The sequence below is a fragment of the Eleginops maclovinus genome, chromosome 6 (assembly GCF_036324505.1).
Source record: "Eleginops maclovinus isolate JMC-PN-2008 ecotype Puerto Natales chromosome 6, JC_Emac_rtc_rv5, whole genome shotgun sequence".
Lineage (NCBI taxonomy): Eukaryota > Metazoa > Chordata > Actinopteri > Perciformes > Eleginopidae > Eleginops > Eleginops maclovinus.
Window position 1 is genome coordinate 5,643,587 of NC_086354.1, and position 23,557 is coordinate 5,667,143.

Here is a 23,557-nt window from a genome sequence, read left to right on the forward strand (position 1 = left end):
CCCAGCAGTTCTGCCTTAAACTTAATTTATCAGCTATAACATTAAAATAATGTACAAATAATTTCACCACGAATTATAATCAAACAAACAGGCAGGACTCATACTTGTAACTTGTATTTTCTGCACAAGTGCTTCTACTCTGTTATCTGTGTTTAGACCGTATTACAGACATTAATCAATAATCCACATTTTCAGTCGTTGCGCCCTTTTTCTGTTATGGGCCTCTTCGCTCTCCGTAGTGAGGCATCTGATTGGCTGGGTGTTTGTTGACATCCAATCACACCACGTCTCTGGTCCTGCACATAGGCTGAAGTTGTTCATTGGTATCGGACGATGGGCTGCTTCGTTCAGAGTTGATTCACACCTGGTTTAAACTTTGTTACGGTCCCGTTTTCGCCTACCGACGCTGCTAGCACCGGGGAGACATGGAGAGAGTTGTCCTCATAACCGGCGCGAACAGGTAGGTCACTAAAACAGCGTCGCAACGATAAATAGTCTCGGTATTTAACATTGTTTCAAAGTGACACCTGCACGAGCTCAAAGCCTCACTGAGGGAGAACTGCTTCTAAATGGGATAAACTGACTAAACGGACTGATGTCTTCCAGCTGTTAGAACAATGCTAGTTGATGAATCTTCTTTTATCAACCATTGAATTGTAAGGGCTTCCAACATATACAATAATAATAAAGATAACGAGGTGCATAACAAAAAACCGAACAGCAACTCATACCCTACAACAAAACACATTACATTTAAAGGTTGTTAAGTTATACATAAAATGCTAATTGCTAAAGATATATCCTTAGTAAGCTTTATAGAAAATACTTTAAAACAAATCATTTTTAAAATATAGTATACATTTGTATTTTTATAATATATATATATATATATGTGTGTGTGTGTGTATATGTATATATATATATATTTTTAATGTAAACACAAATTAAAACCACCAAGATACAGAAAAACATACGCAAATAATAAAATACAGGTATATCTACAGCGGTACTATCTGATTTATTACTTCCATCAAAAACATTTCAACTGTGTAACATTTCCAATACACTTGCACAGAGTAGATCTACCTACTATCAACATGCATTGTACACATTTTAATTTAGATTTGTTAGAACTTGCGACAACAACTTATTTTTGTTATCTGCCTTTATTATTTATTTCTTCTACAACTGTAATAACAAGTCTTCTATGTTTACCAGTCAACTCACTATGTGTCGGATCAGAGTCCTTAGGGAAGTTTGTTTACACAGTAATGTTTTGTCTTTCTCCTGTCACTTTGTCCAGCGGCATCGGCCTGGCCCTGTGTGAGAGGCTGCTGACGGAGGACAGTCAGCTGCGGTTGTGTCTGGCCTGCAGGAACATGCAGCGAGCGGAGGCTGCTCGCACAGCCCTGCTGACCTCTCACACTAACGCACATGTGGATCTCCTGCAGCTGGACGTGGGCTCTGTGCAGTCAGTGCTCAGTGCTGCTCAGGAAGTCAAGGCCAGGTATTTATACCGAGATACAGGGATGTCATGACACTGTTGATGTACGTGTACTCACCTGAATATGGAACTGAGGTTGATCTTTGTGTTTCTCTGCAGGTACACCAGAATTGACTTCTTGTATCTAAATGCAGGAATCATGCCCAATCCACAGCTGGATTTGAAAGCTTTTTTCACGGGTCTTTTCTCCAAGTAAGTTCCAAAATGTAGTTTGAGACTTGCTTCAGAATAACAATAGTCCTGGGGAAAAATGTGGTTTTGTGTGGGAAGCTTCATTTTACAACTTACTGATCAAAGTCAAAGTCAAAGTCCACTTTATTGTCAAAGTTTCCACATGTGTTATACATACAGAAAATTGAAATACCGTTTCTGGCAGTCCCACAGTGCGAACATAAACAAGAACATATAACATAAAAAGATAAGAGCGTAGAAAAAAATAGGGGGGGTAAAAAGGGGTATACAAAAAAAAACAATTAAGTAATATATACAGTGGGGCAAAAAAGTATTTAGTCAGCCACCAATTGTGCAAGTTCTCCCATTTAAAAAGATGAGAGAGGCCTGTAATTTTTATCATAGGTACACTTCAACTATGAGAGACAAAATGAGAAAAAAAAATCCAGGAAATCACATTGTAGGATTTTTAAAGAATTTATTGGTAAATTCCTCGGTAAAATAAGTATTTGGTCACCTACAAACAAGCAAGATTTCTGGCTCTCACAGACCTGTAACTTCTTCTTTAAGAGGCTCCTCTGTCCTCCACTCGTTACCTGTATTAATGGCACCTTTTTGAACTCGTTATCAGTATAAAAGACACCTGTCCACAACCTCAAACAGTCATACTCCAAACTCCACTATGGCCAAGACCAAAGAGCTGTCAAAGGAGACCAGAGACAACATTGTAGACCTGCACCAGGCTGGGAAAACTGAATCTGCAATAGGTAAGCAGCTTGGTGTGAAGAAATCAACTGTGGGAGCAATTATTAGAAAATGGAAGACATACAAGACCACTGCTAATCTCCCTCGACCTGGGGCTCCACGCAAGATCTCACCCCGTGGGGTCAAAATGATCACAAGAACGGTGAGCAAAAATCCCAGAACCACACGGGGGGACCTAGGGAATGACCTGCAGAGAGCTGGGACCAAAGTAACAGAGGCTACCATCAGTAACACACTATGCCGCCAGGGACTTAAATCCTGCAGTTCCAGACGTGTCCCCCTGCTTAAGCCAGTACATGTCCAGGCCCGTCTGAAGTTTGCTAGAGGGCATTTGGATGATCCAGAAGAGGATTGGGAGAATGTCATATGGTCAGATGAAACCAAAATAGAACTTTTTGGTAAAAACTCAACTCGTCGTGTTTGGAGGAGAAAGAATGCAGGGTTGCATCCAAAGAACACCATACCTACTGTGAAGCATGGGGGTGGAAACATCGTGCTTTGGGGCTGTTTTTCTGCAAAGGGACCAGGGCGACTGATCCGTGTAAAGGAAAGAATGAATGGGGCCATGTATCGTGAGATTTTGAGTGAAAACCTCCTTCCATCAGCAAGGGCACTGAAGATGAAGCGTGGCTGGGTCTTTCAGCATGACAATGATCCCAAACACACCGCCAGGGCAACGAAGGAGTGGCTTCGTAAGAAGCATTTTAAGGTCCTGGAGTGGCCTAGCCAGTCTCCAGATCTCAACCCCATAGAAAATCTTTGGAGGGAGTTGAAAGTCCGTGTTGCCCAGCGACAGCCCCAAAACATCACTGCTTTAGAGGAGATCTGCATGGAGGAATGGGCCAAAATACCAGCAACAGTGTGTGAAAACCTTGTGAAGACTTACAGAAAACGTTTGACCTCTGTCATTGCCAACAAAGGGTATACAACAAAGTATTGAGATGAACTTTTGTTATTGACCAAATACTTATTTTCCACAATAATTTGAAATAAATTCTTTAAAATCCTACAATGTGATTTCCTGGATTTTTTTTTCTCATTCTGTCTCTCATAGTTGAGGTATACCTATGATACAAATTACAGGCCTCTCTCATCTTTTTAAATGGGAGAACTTGCACAATCGGTGGCTGACTAAATACTTTTTTGCCCCACTGTACATATGTTGGACACAATCAGGATCAGCACAGTTTGACAGTAGTGCACGTAGGTCTTTAGTGCAAATAATACTTTGTGCAAAGTACCAGGAATGTTGTCAGGTCCCGCAGCCTTGCGGGTATTAATCCTCAGCAGTGTGCTCTTCACACTGGCTGGGGACAGACACAGAGCCTGGTCGTCGGCGGGGGGGGGTGGTTTTCTGCGCAGTTGTGTTGTTCTGTGCTTCGAAGCGTGCAAAGAAGCCGTTGAGGTTGTTGAGCAGGGAGGTGTGACTGTCACAGGTCTGCGGTGGTAGTTTGTAGTCCGTTATGGTCCTAATACCCTGCCGCAGGCTCCGTGAGTCCCTGCTGTCTTTGAAATGTCCTGTGATTTTCCTGGTGTACAGACGTTTAGCTTTCCTGATGCCACGGCACAGGTCAGCCCTGATGATGGTGAAGTAAGTCCCAGTGTCAGCCTAATGACTCAGAGTGCCTAATGTACTGCATATCTTTGTTTTGAATTTCATATCTGATTTAAAGGGCATTTGGATGTTTCAAGTAGGGTTGTATAAGGTTTGTCGGTATAATATAATACAAATATTTTCTCTGTTTTGCCCCGCCTTGAGACAGCTACTATGAATCAGTACACTGACTATGGACAATTACCTCATCATGCAACCCTAACTTCCCAACATTCAAACTGTGTCTTCAAAGCTTGATGGCTGTAAACCAGTGCACCCTGTCTGTTGTCCCTGCTGTTCTGTAACAGTTTCTCCTCTCCCTGCAGGAATGTGGTCAGAATGTTTGCCACGGCAGAGGGCATCCTGACCCAACAGGACCGCCTCAACTCAGACGGTCTGCAGGAAGTGTTTGCCACCAACCTCTTCGGTCATTTTCTCCTGGTACTGCACACATGCCTGAAATCTAGAATTATGTTCTTTTAATTTCACATATTAGCCTTTATAGAGTCCCCCATACTATATGTTGTTGCAACATAGTGTAGTTAGTAATAATATGTAGTACATGCATAGACCATGGTATATTGCATATGGATTTAGTGTGTCCACATGGCATATTTCTCTGCATCTACCATCTTTTTAATAGTGTGAAGTGAAATCTGTTCAGGTGATATGGATGAAATTAGTTTCATGTTGTATCGCCAAAGGAAGAAATATTGTAGTTTACCGGAAAAATAAACTCAGATGTCATTAAAGAATTGAGTTGATTACAGTTTTATTTGTATTTAACCTTTATTAAACCAGAAGTATTTCCCTTTGAGATTCAGTATTTCTTTTAGGGGGCCAAGACAGCAACATAGACAGTTTTCACATAAAAGAGCAAAGCATCAAACATGCCTTTTGACACTGTTATAAAACCAAACAAAAAGACATGTATGGTAATAACTCGCAATTGTAAATTGTTTTTTCCCCAACCTTTAAAATACTGTGAAAACAAGATGCCCAACAGGATGGCAACTTTCCTCATTACTTTAAGAAGCTAAAAAGAGAAGCTAAGAAAACAATACACCTACAGTACACTTAAAAAATGTAATACTCTAATAAAATATTACATAAAAATGAAGTCAGAAGACAACAAAGACAAACTATTTCGCATCATATGTAACATCATTTTCAAAGCTCTGTAGATGGATTTCTTGCTGAAATTGTTAACAATAAACACAAGATTAATGATATGTACATAAAAGTGATGTACCCTGTCTGTGTGTCTGTGGTGCAGATCAGGGAGCTGGAGCCGCTGCTCTCCAGGATAGTGTGGACCTCCTCCAGTAACGCCCGCCGCTCCGCCTTCAGCATGGAGGACATGCAGCACCGAGAAGGGAGGGAGTCCTACAGCTCCTCTAAGTACGCCGCAGACATGCTCAGCCTGGCACTCAACAGCCAGAAGAATGGCCAGGTCAGTGTGTTACTGTCTGACGTTTGACATTCACACACATTCACAAGGTCATTATAGTGGCTGTTGGCAGTCCAAAAAAAGCTGCAAGGGACTAAACACGGGGGACTGCTGCGCACAATAACACATCTGAATGCGTTTTCCCATTTAATCTTCCACACAACTACAAGTTAAGGATCCCCCAATGTTCTTAGCATGGCTTCAAAGTCCACCCTCATTTATGTTTTTCAGTATCAATCACCTGTTTTTAGTCTTGAAAGGGGAGGTATAATATTAGTGAGGCTGTATTTATCTTGAGTGGTTGAAGAAGGAGGGGAAACAAAAGCGTGGTTATATATTTTCAGGGGCAAACATCACTGTCAAGAACATTGTTGTCATTATTATAATAAACCCACACTCAGTTGTACTCACTGGAGACGGGCTCATGATCCCCAATGTGCAGTACTGTGTAAACAAAAGTTACAATGTGGTTGAGTTTCCTATAGGTGGCGCCTAAAAGCTTGTTATTGTGATGACTGTTAATACTGTATTTTATACAGCGTGGACAAAATGAAGAGACCACTTTCTCTTGTTTTATTATTTATAAACATGTCTTTAAGTTAAAATATTTGTTTTATTATTTATTGTATTCTATAAACTACGGACAATTTCTGGAATGGCTGGCATACATGTAGAGATAAAGATTTAAGAAAAAGTTGGAGTGGTCTCTTAATTTTTTCCGCGGCTGTATGTCATACATGACTTGCTTTGCTGGTAATAATAAAAACAGTAATAATATTTGTCTTAATTAATGATAACATTTATTCTTTATTCTTTTACAACGTCTACATGTAATTGTAAGTGTCAACAGCATAACTCCTCCTAGTTTTTTTCTCTGTTCCTAATACAAAGTGCTTTTTGTTTTTGCCGCTGTTATTTGCTCATTCTTTGTTGTTGTTTTTGCTCATACTACCGTCAGCCCTGTCTCTCAGGAGGATTTTGCACATTGTAAAGATGAAATGGATGTCATCATTGCTCACTGTGGCTTTAGACTGCGTACAGTTAAACTATTGACTGTAAAATGTTTGCTTAAATTGAGTTGGACTTTTAAGTTGACATGCAAAAATGTATAATAACATTTGAGAACTCCCACTACTCCCAACTCCATCAACTTTATTAAACAGAGGGTTTTGGATGTTCATCAGGAAGAACGTACACATTCACATGTAATGAGCTATAAATGTGTTCTTATCTCTGTGACAGGGGCTGTTCTCCTCTGTCATCTGTCCGGGGCTGGTGATGACTAACCTGACCTACGGGATCCTCCCCTCTTTCTTCTGGACCCTCATCATGCCTGTCATGTGGCTGGTGAGTGAATTCACTCATCTCTGGTAAACGTGATTAGAGTTGCATATTATGGAGCCATAATAAAAATACAGTACATGTTTAAAAACAATAGGGATAAAAAATGATATAAAATGAATACATGGAAATGTCAAGAAAGAAAAGTAATAATAGTTTGTTGTTTTTATTCACTGTATATGTATTTCCGTAATAATTCTTAAAATCTGTATCTTTTGCAAATGAATTACTCAAAATGTTAGCAATGCAAAAATAGAACAAGGAAAAATGATGGGATGGCAATAATACTGTATTTATATTTATTTTAAATACAGAAAATCAACCGATGTAAAAAGAAATGAATAACAGCTTTTAATAATAATGTGTTTGGTATTCATTATCTTTTACATTTCCACATTTGTTATTGTCCTGTTTATTATGTTTTTGTGTTATTGTATTTCTTTTTCATGGCACTCTTAGGATTCCATGGCGTTTGAACTGTCTAATGTAATGTGATGTATTTTCCCTCTGTGCTGAACAGATCAGGATCTTCACCAACACGTTCACACTCACACCATACAACGGAGCAGAGGCACTGGTATGTTTCTGTCAGTACGAAAAAAGATCCACACATATCTCTACTATGAATTCCTATGAACACAACGTCCTGCTCTGCTTTTTAACAGCACTGGTTGTTCCGACAAAACCCTGAGTCTCTGGATCCCAGAGCAAAGTATCACAGTTTAACATCAGGACTCGGAACAAACTACACTCTGCCTCGACACGTGAGTAACCAGAGCCCGGCGTGGAGAGACATTACACTGCTTTATGTGAAATTTAAACAAGCTGAACCTTAGTACAGTGGAAACCACTCACAGTGATCACAGTAACTACAAAGCCAGTGCCAGACATATTTCTTTACATACGCTGTTTCAATAATAAGCCTGTAATACTATAATCCTCTGCTCACACAGTTCAATGTGTGTATTTTGATATGTTTGATAAAACATTTTTAAATGTATATATTTTATTTTTATACTACTCACTGAGAGCTTGGTTAATTTTAAGGCCTGTTAAAAAACATAGAAATGCATTCCCAAGTTGTGGCCTATTTGCACAACTGATTGTTTTTAATTTGCAAACAGCACTATACTGTTAGTAAAACTAAAGTAGATTATATATTTTATATGCAGTACTGTTTTACAATGTATTTAAATCAGAATACTTTCACTTAATTATATTGTCTATTGTATTCATTCCAAGGAAAATTGGGTTTTTCAGCAGTTGCTCCGGCTTAGAGTTAAATTAAATACAAATATTAATACAAACATAGGAAGCGGAAGTACAAAGACTAACACAAGTTGAAGTAAAGTAAAATACAAAAATGTTTATACTAACATAAGAAGCTAAGTGAGAGTGTTTTTAAGTAAGTATGTTTTTTGTTCTGGTCTCAGATGGACATCGATGAAGGAATGTCTGATGTCCTCTATTCAAAACTCCTCGAGCTTGAAAAAGAAGTCCGAAGGAAACAGAGTGAGGAAAATGCTGTCATGGAAACTAGTGCGGTGAAATAGTTTAGAAGTGAGTCATTTGTAATGGATCATGTTGCTCTGAATAAAAGTGCTCTTATTCTTTTCATTCTTGCGATTTGTATCACTGAATAATGTGTCTCTATTGTCTTTTCTACATAAGTAATTATCCACAAGACTTTTCTGTCCTATTGAGATCAATAACCAGCAGAGGTCTCTCATGTTGTAACTAAATACCACCGCCGCTGCGTCTTCACCTGATATCTGTATCATGTTTCTTGTTCTTCAGCGGGCTTCTAACCTTACGGACTTTAATCAGCTGTTTGTTTAGGTTTACCTCCAGCTCTACCGTCAGCTGTCACCAGTGTCTCCTTTTACCACAGAACATAAATTATGATGCGGTTCGCTGAAAGGCACGACATGCTCACTGATGAGGTCTTTAACAGACACCTGCACCTCTTTTCACAATCTTTCATGCACAAGCTTTGTTTGACTGATATTTCACTGGAATGTATAATTGTGAGTGATTTGTGGTAGCGAAAAAGGGCTTTAAAGGCTAAACGGCTTAAAGTATGAATTTAGTTTGGCTTCAGCTGCTTCTGGATAACTGGTTTGCAAGATGAGTGCCTTTTTTGTTGTTTGATTATAGGAATAAAACTGATAAATTATACATTAAAACATGCATCAGTGCTCTTATTTCTAAAGCCATTTCAAAAGGAAAAAAAATAGTGAAATAACTGAACTTTTATCGGAGAAATGTTCCAAACTCTGCGTTTTCTTGTTCGTCAGCCAGATTAGGAAACAATTACAGGCCCAATTTTCATTCAAATTTAATAAACAGTTCCGCATACTCCAAGGGAGAACCCATTTGCTTTTGAATTTATGGAATCAACCATTCTAGGTTATATATTTCTTCCATTACACATGAGCATTTGGTTTTGACTGCATGAATGTCCTCTAAAGAAAGCGCTAAAATGGAAATTAGCAATGGTCATAAACACGTACCCTGGGCCTGTATAGGGTTTCACTCTTGTTTTTAAAATCAGTGACAAAACTGTAGTTCCATGAAAAAGTGCCTGAATATGTCTTAATCCAAGAGCTGTCTGTGCACAGGGCAGACTTGTCAGATATTGCTCCACCAGCTGTTGCTCATCATGCCCCTGCTGGCCCTAAACACAACATTTGCAGCTTTTTATAAACTGACAAATCCCACTTAATCTTATGATATGTGTGTCTGTAGCAGCACAGAGTCACTGCTGCAAACATAAGGACTCGAACACACAGCGTATAGTGTTTAACAGCGATAATTCTATAGTATCCATAGAGGGTATTTAAGTAATGTAGATGAATAGAGATATTGGTTTGTGATTTTAAATGCTTGAGTGACAGTGTGTACTTCTTTAGCCAAACCATGAACTATCTATCTAATTGTGAGTTGTTCTGTACATGTCATACATGTACATGTTCATGTACTTTTGACAATTCAGAACCACCAGACTATGGAAAGCTTCCCTTGCATGTGACTTCCTCTCATAATAAAACCCGGATTACTGTAGGAGGATATGAGAGCACATCGTTACATAATGTAAATAACAACATTGCAGCCTCAGTGTGTTCAGATTGGTGCGCTCAGCACGATGTCCCGGATGGTGCTCGCACCGGAAGAGAAGGGGCAGCTCTCCCAGCCATCTTGTGGCAGCATCCAGCGAATTGTTCGCATCAAGCCTCGTAGAATCGGAGGTGAATCCCGCTGAAGGGGCACCATCATGCCCGGACACCTGCAGGAAGGCTTCGGCTGTGTCGTAACCAACCGGTTCGACCAGTTATTGGACGATGAGTCCGACCCGTTTGAGATCCTGAAAGCGGCGGAGAACAAGAAGAAGGAGGCGGCCGCCGCTGGCTCCAACAAGACCGCAGCTCAAGCCGCGAAGCAGCCGAAGAAGGAGTCCCAGAAGGACAGGAAGAACCCGCTGCTGGACAAGAAGGATGAGTCCCAGGCTCCGGTCCCACTGAAGAAAGAAGGTAACGCAATCATTCACCTGCACTTTAGCTCGTGAGCAGTGCATGTTTATTTTCATCTTTATCGTATAAACTGTCATTTGCGTCTTTGCTGCGTTAGCTGATGCTGGACTGAAAACACAGGGGTCAACCTGACAGACCGAGGTTAGCTAGAGAAGAAGAGGTGTCTGCGCAGTAGGAGAGCTCTGGTACACCTGCAGCGGACCGGAGAGCCTGTGAAGCGGGCACTGTGTGCAGCAGCATCCCGCAGGACGGTGCAGTGCTCGGGTCAGCTGGAGGATGCACTACGCAGCTCCGTTAGCAGCTGCAGGCAGCGGGACATTCACCTGCACAGGGAAACCAGACAGACGGCTCTTTGTTTGCATTCGTCAAATGTTTCCCTAAAGTGAATTTATATTTTTTAAAGTGATGTCGTTTAAAGTAGAGTTAAAAAACCGAGGTAATGAAGAGAGGCCCGCTGTTAGCTGTGTTGTTATTAGAGTGCAGTGAGAGCTGTTGTTTAAGCTGCTGAATGGAGACAGTGGGAGCTTTGCGTGACGGATTGATCTCTCCTGCACGTACATGGGTTGACTCGTAAATGTTAACATTTAAATATCAGTGCAATTATGAATATAACAATTATATATTGACTGTGTAGTTACTACCTAATTTATATAAAGCAACATAATAATCCCATATTTATTTTCAGCGCTTTTTGCACTATTTTCGCATTGGCTAAACACTCCATTATGGTGTTGTTTTGGTATATTATTTATGTACATACATTTATAATTGCTGTATTTGAGCAGACAATATGAGGCTAATAATAATAATAATAATAAGCAAAACGTTGTCAAATATTGCAATAAAAAAATACCCAAAAGAAAAACAACAGACTTACTTACTTTTCATTACTGATAACAAATATTACAAATTGCTTGTTGTTTTGAAAATGAAAGGAAATTATTTCCCATGTTCTTTCATCGAACCTGTCAGAAATTGAACTCCACACAAAACAAACAACCTTTTAAAAGCAGGTTTAATTGCAGTTATTCAAAACGTGCAGCCTTATGTGTTGTGTTTATGGCGCAATTTGACATGGCGATGACAGTAAAATACATCAATTGTGCAGCTCTATTCTTTGCAAAATACATTCAATATTTCAATATTCATATTAACCTCATTCAGCTTTGTTGTCCTTGTTATAAATTCTGTTTTGGCTATTCCAATGCAAGTACTTAAAAAACATAGTTAATTTGCAGACTCTTCCTTATCCAATAAACCTTATTCTAAAAAACAGAAAGTGCTGACGGTCACCGGCACTAATAACTACAATAAAGAGTTATAATACAGAGAAAACATCGATGCCTTCTGAAGGTTTGACTCTATGCTCTTTTGATTATAAGGTATCAGGCGAGTGGGCCGAAGACCAGACCAGCAGGGCCAGCCTGGTTCCCAGAACCAGGGGGGGCAGGGTGAAGGGCGACCTGGAGACAAGAGGCCGGACCGGAGACCTCCTCGCGAGCGGCGCTTCGAGAAGCCAGCTGAGGAAAAGCCCGAGGGAGGTGGAGAGTTCTCCGTGGACAAGTGGGTAGCTTTGATGAATAATAAAGTGCACATTTAGACAGGCTGATAAGCTCAGGGCTGTCTGCCTCAATCACACAACCATGTGGGGGTGTATGCATGGATTAAGTGTTTGATATAATCTGAGCTCACTTAACCTCAACATCCCTGCCGTCTGTAATTTATGTGAAGCTTTGAACTATCACAGGCATTAAGAGCAGATATGCATCTCTGTCACATGAGTATAAGTGTTGATCACGACTGATAAGGTTTATTTTTATCTTTGTGTCCATTAGGCCTTCTGGAGACAGGCCCCCGAGAGGGCGTGGTGGCGGAAGGGGTGGGCGTGGTGGAAGAGGACGGGGCATGGGCCGAGGAGAGGGCTTCGATTCCCGCGGCAAACGAGACTTCGACAGACACAGCGGCAATGACAAATCGTGAGTCAGCCATCAGTGGAACTATAAATAGAAAGCATTCCATTCTTCAAATGTTATTATAAAGAGGTTGCTTTTTGAGCTCTTTAACATGCACATGTTTCTGGGACCAAGTGGCACCTAAATAAGTGGCAAAGTCAGGATTTTGTAGTCCGACCCGGAAGCTAGGATAGCAAGGGGTCAATGTCATTTTCGCGTCGGATTTTTGAATTTTGCGAAAACTGGGGCAAACACACGTATGATTTTTGCACCTATGCTAAATGCAATCGCCTGAAGTAAAAAGCCAACGTTAGGCTATAAACAGCTACATCACATGACTTCACATCACCACCACTAAGCTAAAGGTGGCTAATGTTCTGTGCGTTTAGTAGTCTCATTTAGCCACTTGTTAGCAACGGCTGTTTATGACACATAGAAGCATCAGACTTTCTCCGGTGGTGTATCTACTGAGGTATTTAATGTCATAGAAAAAAATGTGTTCAACTTGTGTTAAACACAGACCTTTATTCAGGCTTCTAACCAAAAGCATGTTAAAATAAATTTTGATTTTATGGCGAGTGGACAGGAAGTGGTCAAATGCTAAGTCATTCTTGGGTTTTGTGACTCATTCCTGCACCACTCTATAATCTCTTGGCAGTTGTATCCTACACAGTAAGGTATATACACATACTTTATATTGACTATACATGAATAGTCCAACCCAAATGGCATCTTGAGACAATGTTCTTTAATGACATCACAGTTACTAGGTTTCCGTTATCTGATAAACTGGCTATTTTCTACCCAGAAAATCTGTTGGAATTCACACATATTTATGTCCCTCCGCTCATGATGTCCGCTCTGGTATACATTAAAAACCAGATGCAGAGGGGATGTGCTGAAGGTTATATATTTTTACTGGCTTCACAAACACACAGCATCAGGTTGTGTGAGTCACAGGCGGCCGAAGACGGTGAGCTTTTGTCTTGGGATTGTGTGGGATTGTTTGTTCAATTTTTGGCCAGAGCACAGCGCTGTGAAACTTTTTCACTGAGTTTGTGTATTATGGGTTGGAATGCAATTGGATTTGCAAGGGATAAAGTTTCTTAGCAACTGCCAGCTGGTACTGGTAAGATAAATGCAGGGAGAAAAACCAGATTGCCAATATTTGCACTCAATAATTATTATTTGTTATCAAATAAACGAAAGACTGGCCTGTTTGTAGAGCGGATCTCGGTGACGCAAACGTACCAACTGCACATTGTGATTAAAGAACGATGTTGTCATTCTTCCTGTCCCTGCCTATCAGTTGGTTTAGGTCAATAAGCTCACATCAGAATATCCCCCATGTGTCAGATATCAAAATCTTCCAGGAACCAATGATTTTCTAATGCAGACCCCCCGCTCCGTTAAGCTTCTTTTGAAAACCAAATTGAGGTCAAGGGTGGTCGTTGGTGGTAGAATTGACTGTTCATTGTGGGCTGTAAGTATTTTTAGGCTGCATAAATCAGTGTGTGCTTTCTCTCCGTTTGCTCCAGCAATCAGAAAATCGAGGAGAAGCGCAGTGGCAGCGGCTCGCACAACTGGGGCAACGTGAAGGAGGAAGTGAGGTGAGTTTTCAAGAGCGGACACATGGCCTGTTTATCTGTTCTGTCTGCAGGAGGAGAATGCACATGGGATACTTGTGCATAGGATGTGGCATTTATATAAAGGGGCTCTTTTGGAAATATTCAAGGTAGTTAAGTTACCATGGAAAATAAAAATGAAATGTAAGGGTTATCTGCTCAGGCTTTTTTATGTCATGTGCAGAAATAATCCATTTATTGGCTTCATAAAGCCATTAATGTGCTATATGGTGAGTTAGCCATTTAGCAAGCTGAAGTAGCCATAGACACATGGTTTGCTCTTTGATTGTGAAGTAAAGGTTATGGCTGAGTAATAATAACACCGTAAGTGTTTGGATTGTTTTCCCATTAGCCTCGCTTTGATTTGCTTCTGTTATCCAGAAAAAAACTAAAGTCATAAGGTTGTCTTTTTAACTTCAACTAATCGGAAAAAGTTATTTGAAAATATATGCTAACAAAGATTGGGGCTGAGTTTAAACTTAAGGTTTGAAAGTGAACAACTCATTTATAAAAACACATCACAATGAATGGAAATTGATTAAAACTCCTCGATTGGATCAATCCAGCTACATCCCTCATAGTAACAGCTTGCTCGATAAACTATAAACTGCTACTTCGGAATGCAGACTGAATAACATTAATTATTAAAAATATATTCACTCCAGTTCTACGATCACAACTTATATGAAAGCATTTAGTCTGTTGGCTCTTGTCAGAGGTGTTGGCAGGAGGTGATGGGAGCATGTCTCATTTAATGGGATGATACGGCTCAGGGAGTTCATGGGCTGATCTACCAATCAGAGGTTCAGAGGGTTGGTGGTTTGATCCCGTCCCCTGCAGTCAACATGTTGACGTGTCTTTGGGTAAGATACTGAACCCCAAACTGCTCTTGTATTCATGTCTTCAGTACTGAAGCGTATGCAACTTGCTTTGGCTAAAAGCATCAGCTAAGTTATTCAGGGTTTTGTCTAAACCGGGAACAGAGGCGCTGTGCCCTCTTACTGTCGGGCGTGCGCCCTCATACCAAGAAGCAGATTTTCCCTGTGAAATGTTAAAGTGATGCCAGAAACAATATTTCTTTTTGTCAAAAACGGTATAATTAATCCAAAGATATGGAAATCCTGTCAAATGTCTCGTCAGATGGCAGAGACAGCTTTGTTTTTACGGAGAATAAATAAGGGATGGATGTCCGGTGGGTCTGCCGGTGGACGAGTGGCAGGCATCAGGCTGACACTGAAACTGAGAATTCTGAATGAGTTTCTTTTACTCTCCTTTAAGACATGAAGAAAGTATTATTTTAAGCTTTGCTGTAATGCATTATTTTCCCCGGAAAGTGGGCGTGGCCGTAACTTATACCAGGAGTGACGTCAGTGCCCTCATACTATAGTCTTCTAGAACAAACCCTGTTACAGTGGAGGAAATTGATCCACTCCTCTCTGCAGATTGTCTCAAAATCCTTAAGGGTTGGAGGCTGATGCTTGGCAACTGGAAGCTTCAGCTCCCTCCAGAGATTTTCTATGGGATGGAGGTCCGGAGACTGGCTAGGCCCCTCCATCACCTTAATGTGCTTCTTCTTTAGCCACTTCTTAGTTGCCTTGGCCGTATGTTTTGGGTCATTGTCGGGCTGGAAGACCTATCCATGTCACATTTTCACTTTGGTCTCATCTGACTGCATCACCTTCTCATAATCCGTCTCTGAATCATTCAGAGGTTCACTGGCAGACTTCAGACGGCCTGTACATGTGCCTTCTTAAGCAGGGGACCTTGCGGTGCTGCAGAATTGTAATCCATTACAGCGCAGTGTGTTACCAATAGTTTTCTTGGTGACTGTGGTCTCAGCTGCCTTCAGATCATTATCAAGTCCCTCCTGTGTAGTTATTGGCTGACCCCTCACCTTTCTCATGATCAATGATGCCCCAAGAGGCCAGATCTTAGATGGTTGATCCCCAGACCGAGAGCGATTGATGGTCATTTTGTGCTTCTTCCATTTTCTAATAATCAAACCAGTTCTCTCTTTCTCACCAAGCTGCTTGCTGATGGTCTTGTCTTTTATGCAGCCTTGTGCTGGTCTACGATCTTGTCCCTGATGTACTTAGACATTAGTTCCACCATGATCACAAGACCTGTCTCTGGTCTTGCCCTCGGTGAGAGGTTGTAATCTGATGTATTGACTCTGGACAGCTGTCTTTTATCCAGGTAAAGAGTTGATATCAGGAGGACTTTCTTAACGCGAGAGGACTCATTTAACCGGTCCATGGGAGCAAGAATCCTTGTTGGTTGCAAGGGGTTCAAATACTTATTTCCCCCAATTAAACGCAAATCATTTTATATCTTTTTTTTTAATATTCTGTCTCTCACTGTTAAAATAAACCTAGCATAAAAATGACTGTTAATTTCCTTGTGGGTAAACTAACTAAGTTTGCAGGGGATCAAATACTTATTTCCTTCACTGTATATGTAACGTAGTGCATGCTTTTAACCAAAACATGAAATAAGAACCAATATTGTTTTTTTCTTGAAAGAAGTTCACTTTTTACTGCTGTAACATAGTGACATCACTACGTAATTCTCACTCTACCGCTTAAACAATGTACATGATAGGTTAAGTGGTGGGACATCTCTAAGTGGTTGACCAATCACAACAGAGCTGGCCAGCTAACCGATCAGAGCAGTCTGGGCTCTGGTTTCAGACAGAGGGGGAAAAGAGGTGCTGCAGCACAGGCAGTATGAGAACAATAAAGAGCTTTCTGAACATTAAAGCATGGAGACATGTCCCAGGAGAGACACTAAATACAAATATGAACCTGAAAATGAGCATAGTGGCTGTTTGTGTTTGTTCCCAGTGAGGCTGAACCGACTGCTGCTCCAGAGACGACCCCTGAGGGAGAGGAGAACGCACCTGCTGGCTCTGAAAACAAGTGAGTACCTGTCTGATGTTGACTTAATGGAGCTGTCCTGTTTAACGACTCCATCAATCAGTAGTTTGAAGACACAGTTATGTCATGGCACTGTGGCGTTTTCCTTCTGATGGTTGTTCTGTCACAAACAGTATTTCTGCATGTGCATTTTCACCACAAAGCTTTTCAGCAAATGGGATCACCATCATCTCTGACCTGCTGGCCTCAGGATTAGAGAGCATGTATAGAGCTAAGAGGATTGTCAGGTTTGAGCTCTAAGGTCCCACATTGTTGTGCGTTGGCTTTCCAGGGAGAACGAGGTGGAAGAGGTGAAAAACGAAGGCCCAAAAGAGATGACCCTGGATGAGTGGAAGGCCATGCAGGACAAGGAGCGCACCAAGGTGGAGTTCAACATCCGGAAGCCCAACGAGGGTGCCGACAGCCAGTGGAAGAAAGGATACGTGCTGCACAAGTCCAAGAGTGAAGATGTGAGCACGCTGATCATGTTTCAGCTCCATCCCTGTGACCTCTAACATCCCATCAGTCTTAAATGTTGTTTTTCAGTGTGTACATTTACCATTTCACCTATATTTTAAACGATAAACCAGTCGGAAATAACTGTTGCTTTAGCATTTTGACCATAAGGTTTTTTGTTTTTTTTCTAGAATGTTAAAAAACAGACAACAGGAATTATAGAATTAGCCTACATTGGAAATGTACCCAAAGATTAAGGGTTGAATTAAGGCTACATAAAACAATTGTTTTTATTATGGTATTGCAATTGTAGAATGAGAAAAATAAAGAGCTTTTTGAAGATTAAAGTATGCAAACGTGTCACAGTAGAGGAACAAAATACAATATGGAACTGAAAATGACCGTAATGTCCTCTTTAAAACATTTAATTGTTATCACAATCATTTTCATGATTTACTTGTATTCGTACATTTCTAAGGTTAATATTTTGCGTTCATTTTCTTTTTAACACTTTTAATGGTTTCTAGATTAATCACGAGCGTTGACAGCTCTACTTATTTTTGAACAAAATTCAACATCAAAATCAACGTAGTTATGGATTTATTTTCTGTAAATTGAGCCATTTATGTTTTATAATTGTGTGTTTGAAGGCAGCTTTTTCAGAGGCTTGTGTAATACATAAAGATGTCCTGGTCTGGTGACTCCTCTCCAGCCCACACATCCTTTCTGTCCCTCCAGCTGATCTGACATGATATTAATGGAAAGTCTTTTGTTGTCTTTGTGTTCCAGAGGCCTGTGGGGGCTTTGATCGACGCCGCAGAGACAGAAGTAGAGCCCACCCCTGTGTACAACAAGGTACAGCAGCTCTCACACCGCCCCTCCATCCACACACTCCATCAAACATTCAGTGTAGCACTCTGTATAAAGCATATATAATAACTGAACGCTGCTTCTCCTTGTTTAGTTTTAACTCTGGGGACAGAAAGTTGACCCCTTCCAGAAGACCTGAGAGTTCTGGATGGTTCATAATGTAGCAGGAGATCAGAAATGTATTTTGGGCCTAAACCATTCAATGCTTTATAAACCAGCAGCAGACCTTTGAAATCAATTCTCTGACAGACAGGAAGCCAGGGTAAAGACTTCAGAACTGGAGTGATGTGATCCACTCTCTTGATGTTAGTGAGGACACTTTCTAGATCCTGCTGTGACATTAGTCCGTGAATAAACCACAGACCTTATTTAGGGCATCTAACCAAAAACAGGTTCAAAACATCATACACTTCTGGACTAAAATTGGAAAAATGCTAAACCGTTTCCGGGATTTGTGACTCATTCCTGTGCTACTATTGCAATTCCGAGAACATTTTGATGAATTGTGCAGCTCTAATTTTAAATTAAGGTAGCTCCAGATGAATCGAGAATCTAAATATAGTATCGGTGCATCTAATTCTAGAGAACAGAAACTCATTTCATTCCTCGCTGTGTACTGACCACTGTGATGTCTAACATGTTCCTCATGTGTCTCCAGCCGCAGGGCCCCCTCGACGAGTCCAGTGACCACCACTTCCGCAAGCCCGCCAACGACATCACATCCCAGCTGGAGATCAACTTCGGAGACCTGGGCCGCCCCGGCCGCGGGCGTGGAGGAGCTCGTGGAGGCAGGGGTGGCCGCGGCGGTGGCGGAGGTGGTGGTGGAGGAGGAGGAGGAGGAGGCGGCGGCGGTGGTGGTGGAGGAGGTGGTGGAGGGGGTGGCGGCGGCAGGCCGGCACGCGGGGGAGGACGTCCTGAAAAGGTAACAATAACAGCTGCTGTCGCTGCCGCACAGGGGATTTAGTCAGTGTGTGTGGACGGGCTGTGGAGGCAGTGACTTGGAAAAGCTGCTGTGGAAACACTGAGGCCTGCAACAACAGAACTCACAGGCTGACCTGCTGTCAGCGCTCAGCTGGATCTGTGTGCTTATAGCGCTTAGTCACGAGAATAACCGTTTATACAAACTCAAAATTACCAGAAGCTGCCACAAATGCATCCTCATTTCATATTTATTATCTAATGTAGGGCTGCCACCAACCACTATTTCCGTTCACAATGAATGACTGTTACTTTGTGGTTTAATTAAAAAATCCTGGTTAACAATGTTCTTCAAAACAAGAAACAAGTTAGAATCCCAAAGAGCTGGAAGCCCTGATCTCAGTGCTACGATAAAGTCCGAGTAACACAGCCGGTTATATTAATAAGTAGGCATGTTGTTTCACTTGTTGATCCAGCTCTAGCATTTTTTGATCTGAAGCTATTTTGTTGAATTGCCTCTTAGCAAATTCCTCTCTGGCAGACTGATATTTATGCTGAAAGCAGTGAAAGCTAGGTCTATAGGGAACACACTTTATTTTTAACTGCCATTACATCGGGCAATCAACCTATACTTTCTCATTTGAACTTAAAGCAATTCTGTACACAGAATTGAACAAACACAGCAAGTGAACCTAAACATTTAAGTAGCTGAAAGTTTTTACTTAAAAACAATTACATCATAAAATTATATTTTATAGAGATATTTTTCGGTGTTTATTACTGACAATACCAAACATTTAAAGCCTTCACCTTGGACCCTAAAAAACTGGGATGCAAACATATCTCATTTCAGACATTCTTTAGACAAAATGACTGACTTGACTTTATGTTGTGGCTGAATACTGACTTTTATATTGATTTTATATATAAAATCTAAGAACATACATTTAATATAAGTACCTTATGTGAATAAGATGGATGGAGAAAACAGCTTCAGCTGGAAAAGGATAAACGCCTTCGTGGAGCGGACAGGAAATGCAGATTAGCTGATTATAGTCTATGGTTTTGTCTCCTTTCAAATACATGTGGTAATATGATCCCTTGTGAATGTCAAATATTGATTCTAGCTCTCCTAACCATGTCCTTGTGTGTCTGTGTTTCTCCCCCCCAGGCTGGCGGAGTGTCAGTCCCCAACGTGGACGATCCTGAGGCCTTCCCCGCTCTGGCCTGAAGGCCCCCCCTCTTCCACCAGCAGCCCCCCCCCTCCCCTCCCCCCATCAGCCCCTCCGGGCCCCTCCTCTACGAGGCTTGCATGCTTACCACATCTTCAAATATATAAAAAAACAGAGAAAAAAAAGATTTTAAATGACTTAAAAAGAGACTGTCATCCCATACCACTCACACCGCCAGAGGACTCAAAATTACCAGTTTTAAAGGAGAACAAAAGACAAAAAAAAGCGGGAAAAGGACCTCTTGTTACACTGAAGTTTTGTATTTAGGAACATGGAAGCAGGGATGTTTTCATACTTTATTTTGTTCTTTTCAGAGATTATGCATACTTCATTGAATTTTTTTTGTGCTGCTTAACTTAATGCATTTTTGCGATTTAGATTGAAGTGTGTGTGTATCTCTCCCCCCCCACCCCTCCGGAAGCTTTTTATGCCCCTCATGACTTCAGCGCAGTATTACGGGGTGATCTTAGAAAATACTTTGTACTGGAGTTTTTCCTCCCAGTAATACACACTGATGTGGTAGCACTACACTACATAGGAAACGTGTACTAGATATCTACTACCATATGGTTTTAGAATGGCTTGAATTGCATTTAAAGTGTCATCACTCTGATTCTGACTACCCATCCCCTTTTCTGTGAGGCACAAACTCCGGATGGGTAACCAGGCAGTGACTTCCTACTAAAGCTTGGTATTTTTCTGCTTGTTGTGCGGTGAAAGTAAATGCCTCTATTCCATTTCATTTTTTTTGATAGCTTGCCTTTATTTGGTGGACAAGTGGTTAGTGATGCTTTGTACCCCCGGATCCAGATGTGTTACCTGTGTATTCAGGGTGTCCCACGGCCCAATGTGTATATTTTTTAGGCTGGTCCTCGTAGGTCATGCTAATGTTACTTCTGGACCACTAAGCAAATATTGTATTTTTTTGTTAAGGGTATATGTGTGTGAGTGTGTGTGTGTGTGCAAAGAATGAATGTGTGGATTTGACAGCTAGCTACTTGAAGTTTAAGTTTCTCCTTTGCTCTGGACTCTGAAACTGAGTTCTCACCTGAGGTAGTTCAATACTGTCTTTTGAGAGTCTTTGGTGAGGATTTAAAGGCCTGATTCCACATAGAGCTTTTTTTTCTGAGCGCCGGTATCTTTCTTCAGTAAATTCCAATGAAAACAAAGCGCATTGACGCTTGCGGCCTCTTCAAGGAAAAAACTCTCCGTCGTTACAGTCATACTTTATAATATTTACTTATTATGCTGTTGGAGGTTATCCCTTTCCTGTAGTGTGTTCCATTGGACTCCTTTTTACTTCTGTAATTTAGTGGCATCACTAGATAACAGTTGCGCTTCTGTTGGCTAGACATTGTTCCAGATATGCTAAGAGAAAATATAATACGAAAACCTGAGAATTAGCATATTAGGGCCCCTTTAACTGAGCCAAAAAGTTAATTTGTTGGAGCAGATCGGTTGGGCAGACTCTCTTTCGCAGTGTTCGAATCTTCCTTCTTGCTCTACAGCTGTCAGACCGTGTGCTGAAGCTCATTCTGCCAAAGTGTGAGAGGGAAAAAAAAGCGCTATGTGGACACAGTGCCTGAGTGAGAATTGAAACATAGACTGTGGACATATCTTTGCTCTTAGAGCTTCTCTAATGTCTTTCGAAGCACTTGGTTTTTACGGGCACCGGTTCTCTGAAGATTGTTTCCCCTCTTCTGTAAACCTTTTATTTATTTACATTTTACCAGCACCAATGCATCATTTGTCTGAAGCAAATGTCAGTTTTGGAAGAATCTGGAGTTACAGAATGTAATATAGGCTAACGGTGCTTTGAGCCCCCTGTGTCAGCATATCCAGCGAGCGTTTTTATTTTAGTGAAGCGGGTCTATTCACATTGGGTGGGGGTGGGGGGTGGGGGTTATGAAAAAGTGAAATGAAAGCTTTACATGCTGTGCTCTGCAAAAACTTGCTGGCAATGCACTGATACAGACGGCTGGAGCCTTTATTTTCTTCTGTTTGAGCCACATGACAGTGAAACTTTCTCTGCAAACATCCCTGTTCTAATAAATCGCTTTAGAGGTGTTACATGTATTCTGCCAATGGCTGTTTGGGTTGTTTAAAATCATTACTGTGATTTTAAAGGTGTAAAAAAAAAAACGTGCTGTGGACTCTCGTCATTGCTTGAAGCGGCAACCATCGTAGTCTAATTTAAGCTTCCAGTTATTTTTGGTACAACTAACATAAACTGAGGCATTTGAATACATCATCCCTCTTTTCATGGCTTTAATGTTGATGTATCTTTTAATTTGTACCTAGAAGATGTTTATAGTGTTAATGTATACAAATTGGTTGCTTAAACTTACCAGCACCACACACTATTGCCTCCAAAATGACCATACAGTGTAGTCGTATTACCTGTAAATGTAACCATTCTTTGCGTACAGTTTGATAAAATGATGTTTTGGCAGTTCTAGTGAGATTTTTTAAACCAAAGTCGCCGCTTTGAAACAGGTACCGGTGATAACGTGCAACATACAAATTGAGGCTGTCCAGAGTAAGAACATTTTAAACAGCAAACATAATAAAAGTATTACTCCATTAAATGTTTTTTATATGTAAAGTACAATTTTAAAAAGCAACTTCAGGAGTGTTTTCAAATATTTAAACCAAAACAGTGTTAAATACTCACATTTTACTTCAATTGAACAATATTTTTTTAACAATGCATTTTGGACAGTCTTAAGAAAATGTGGTAAAATATGGATAAAAATAATTAAAAACAAAGAAAAAGTTTGTTGTGAATTAAAATATTTTTTTTAAATTGCAAACGTGAACCCTCACAAGACTTGGTATTAGACATTTTGCATGAATTAGTAATTTTGTTTAATTTATTTATTAGAGGTTTTTCATGTTACAGTGTTTAAAGATATATGCTTGTTTAAATATATCGATAGTTGAATTTTATGACTGTACAATTTGGCTAAAATGATAAGGAAAATAAATAAAATGTGTTGTTGGAGAAATTAGGATGGCGGAATTTTAATAAGAAATCGTGTTCTTTAGGTAAAATGTCCTCACCAAAATATGAAGATATGTACGTAATGAATAAACACTGTTCTATCTAGCGCTTTAACTATAGACTGTAAATAAAAACAATATGAAGTCTGTGTTGTTTTTATACCCCTGAATGTTCAAAGGATGATGTTGAGTCAAGATGATTCCCTTCCGTCCGTTTCCGTCTTCATTGAT

General features: G+C 40.5%; 2 protein-coding genes across 2 annotated transcripts; both read left to right on the forward strand.

Moving 5' to 3' along the window:
- Positions 1 to 312: 312 nt before the first annotated feature.
- On the forward strand, positions 313 to 8,442 carry LOC134865664 (3-keto-steroid reductase/17-beta-hydroxysteroid dehydrogenase 7-like). The gene is made up of 9 exons (XM_063885324.1): positions 313 to 460; positions 1,304 to 1,507; positions 1,604 to 1,696; positions 4,361 to 4,475; positions 5,311 to 5,487; positions 6,727 to 6,831; positions 7,346 to 7,402; positions 7,491 to 7,589; positions 8,259 to 8,442. Exons 1-9 carry the CDS (start codon positions 426 to 428, stop codon positions 8,376 to 8,378), a joined length of 1,005 nt encoding a protein of 334 aa, XP_063741394.1. The 5' UTR covers positions 313 to 425; the 3' UTR covers positions 8,379 to 8,442.
- Positions 8,443 to 9,966: 1,524 nt separating this feature from the next.
- On the forward strand, positions 9,967 to 23,475 carry LOC134865661 (SERPINE1 mRNA-binding protein 1-like). Its single transcript, XM_063885322.1, has 9 exons — positions 9,967 to 10,355; positions 11,738 to 11,918; positions 12,191 to 12,331; positions 13,846 to 13,917; positions 16,776 to 16,850; positions 17,140 to 17,317; positions 18,093 to 18,158; positions 18,832 to 19,095; positions 20,263 to 23,475. The coding sequence occupies exons 1-9, from the start codon at positions 10,100 to 10,102 to the stop codon at positions 20,320 to 20,322; spliced, it is 1,293 nt and encodes a 430-aa protein (XP_063741392.1). The 5' UTR covers positions 9,967 to 10,099; the 3' UTR covers positions 20,323 to 23,475.
- Positions 23,476 to 23,557: the final 82 nt, after the last annotated feature.

Coding starts and splice junctions, on each gene's coding strand:
- LOC134865664 (XM_063885324.1), top strand. CDS start 426: ATGGAGAGAGTTGTCCTCATAACCGGCGCGAACAG. Junction 1,697..4,360: donor TTCACGGGTCTTTTCTCCAA/GTAAGTTCCAAA, acceptor CTCTCCCTGCAG/GAATGTGGTCAGAATGTTTG. Junction 5,488..6,726: donor ACAGCCAGAAGAATGGCCAG/GTCAGTGTGTTA, acceptor TCTCTGTGACAG/GGGCTGTTCTCCTCTGTCAT.
- LOC134865661 (XM_063885322.1), top strand. CDS start 10,100: ATGCCCGGACACCTGCAGGAAGGCTTCGGCTGTGTCGTAACCAACCGG. Junction 12,332..13,845: donor CACAGCGGCAATGACAAATC/GTGAGTCAGCCA, acceptor CGTTTGCTCCAG/CAATCAGAAAATCGAGGAGA. Junction 18,159..18,831: donor CCACCCCTGTGTACAACAAG/GTACAGCAGCTC, acceptor ATGTGTCTCCAG/CCGCAGGGCCCCCTCGACGA.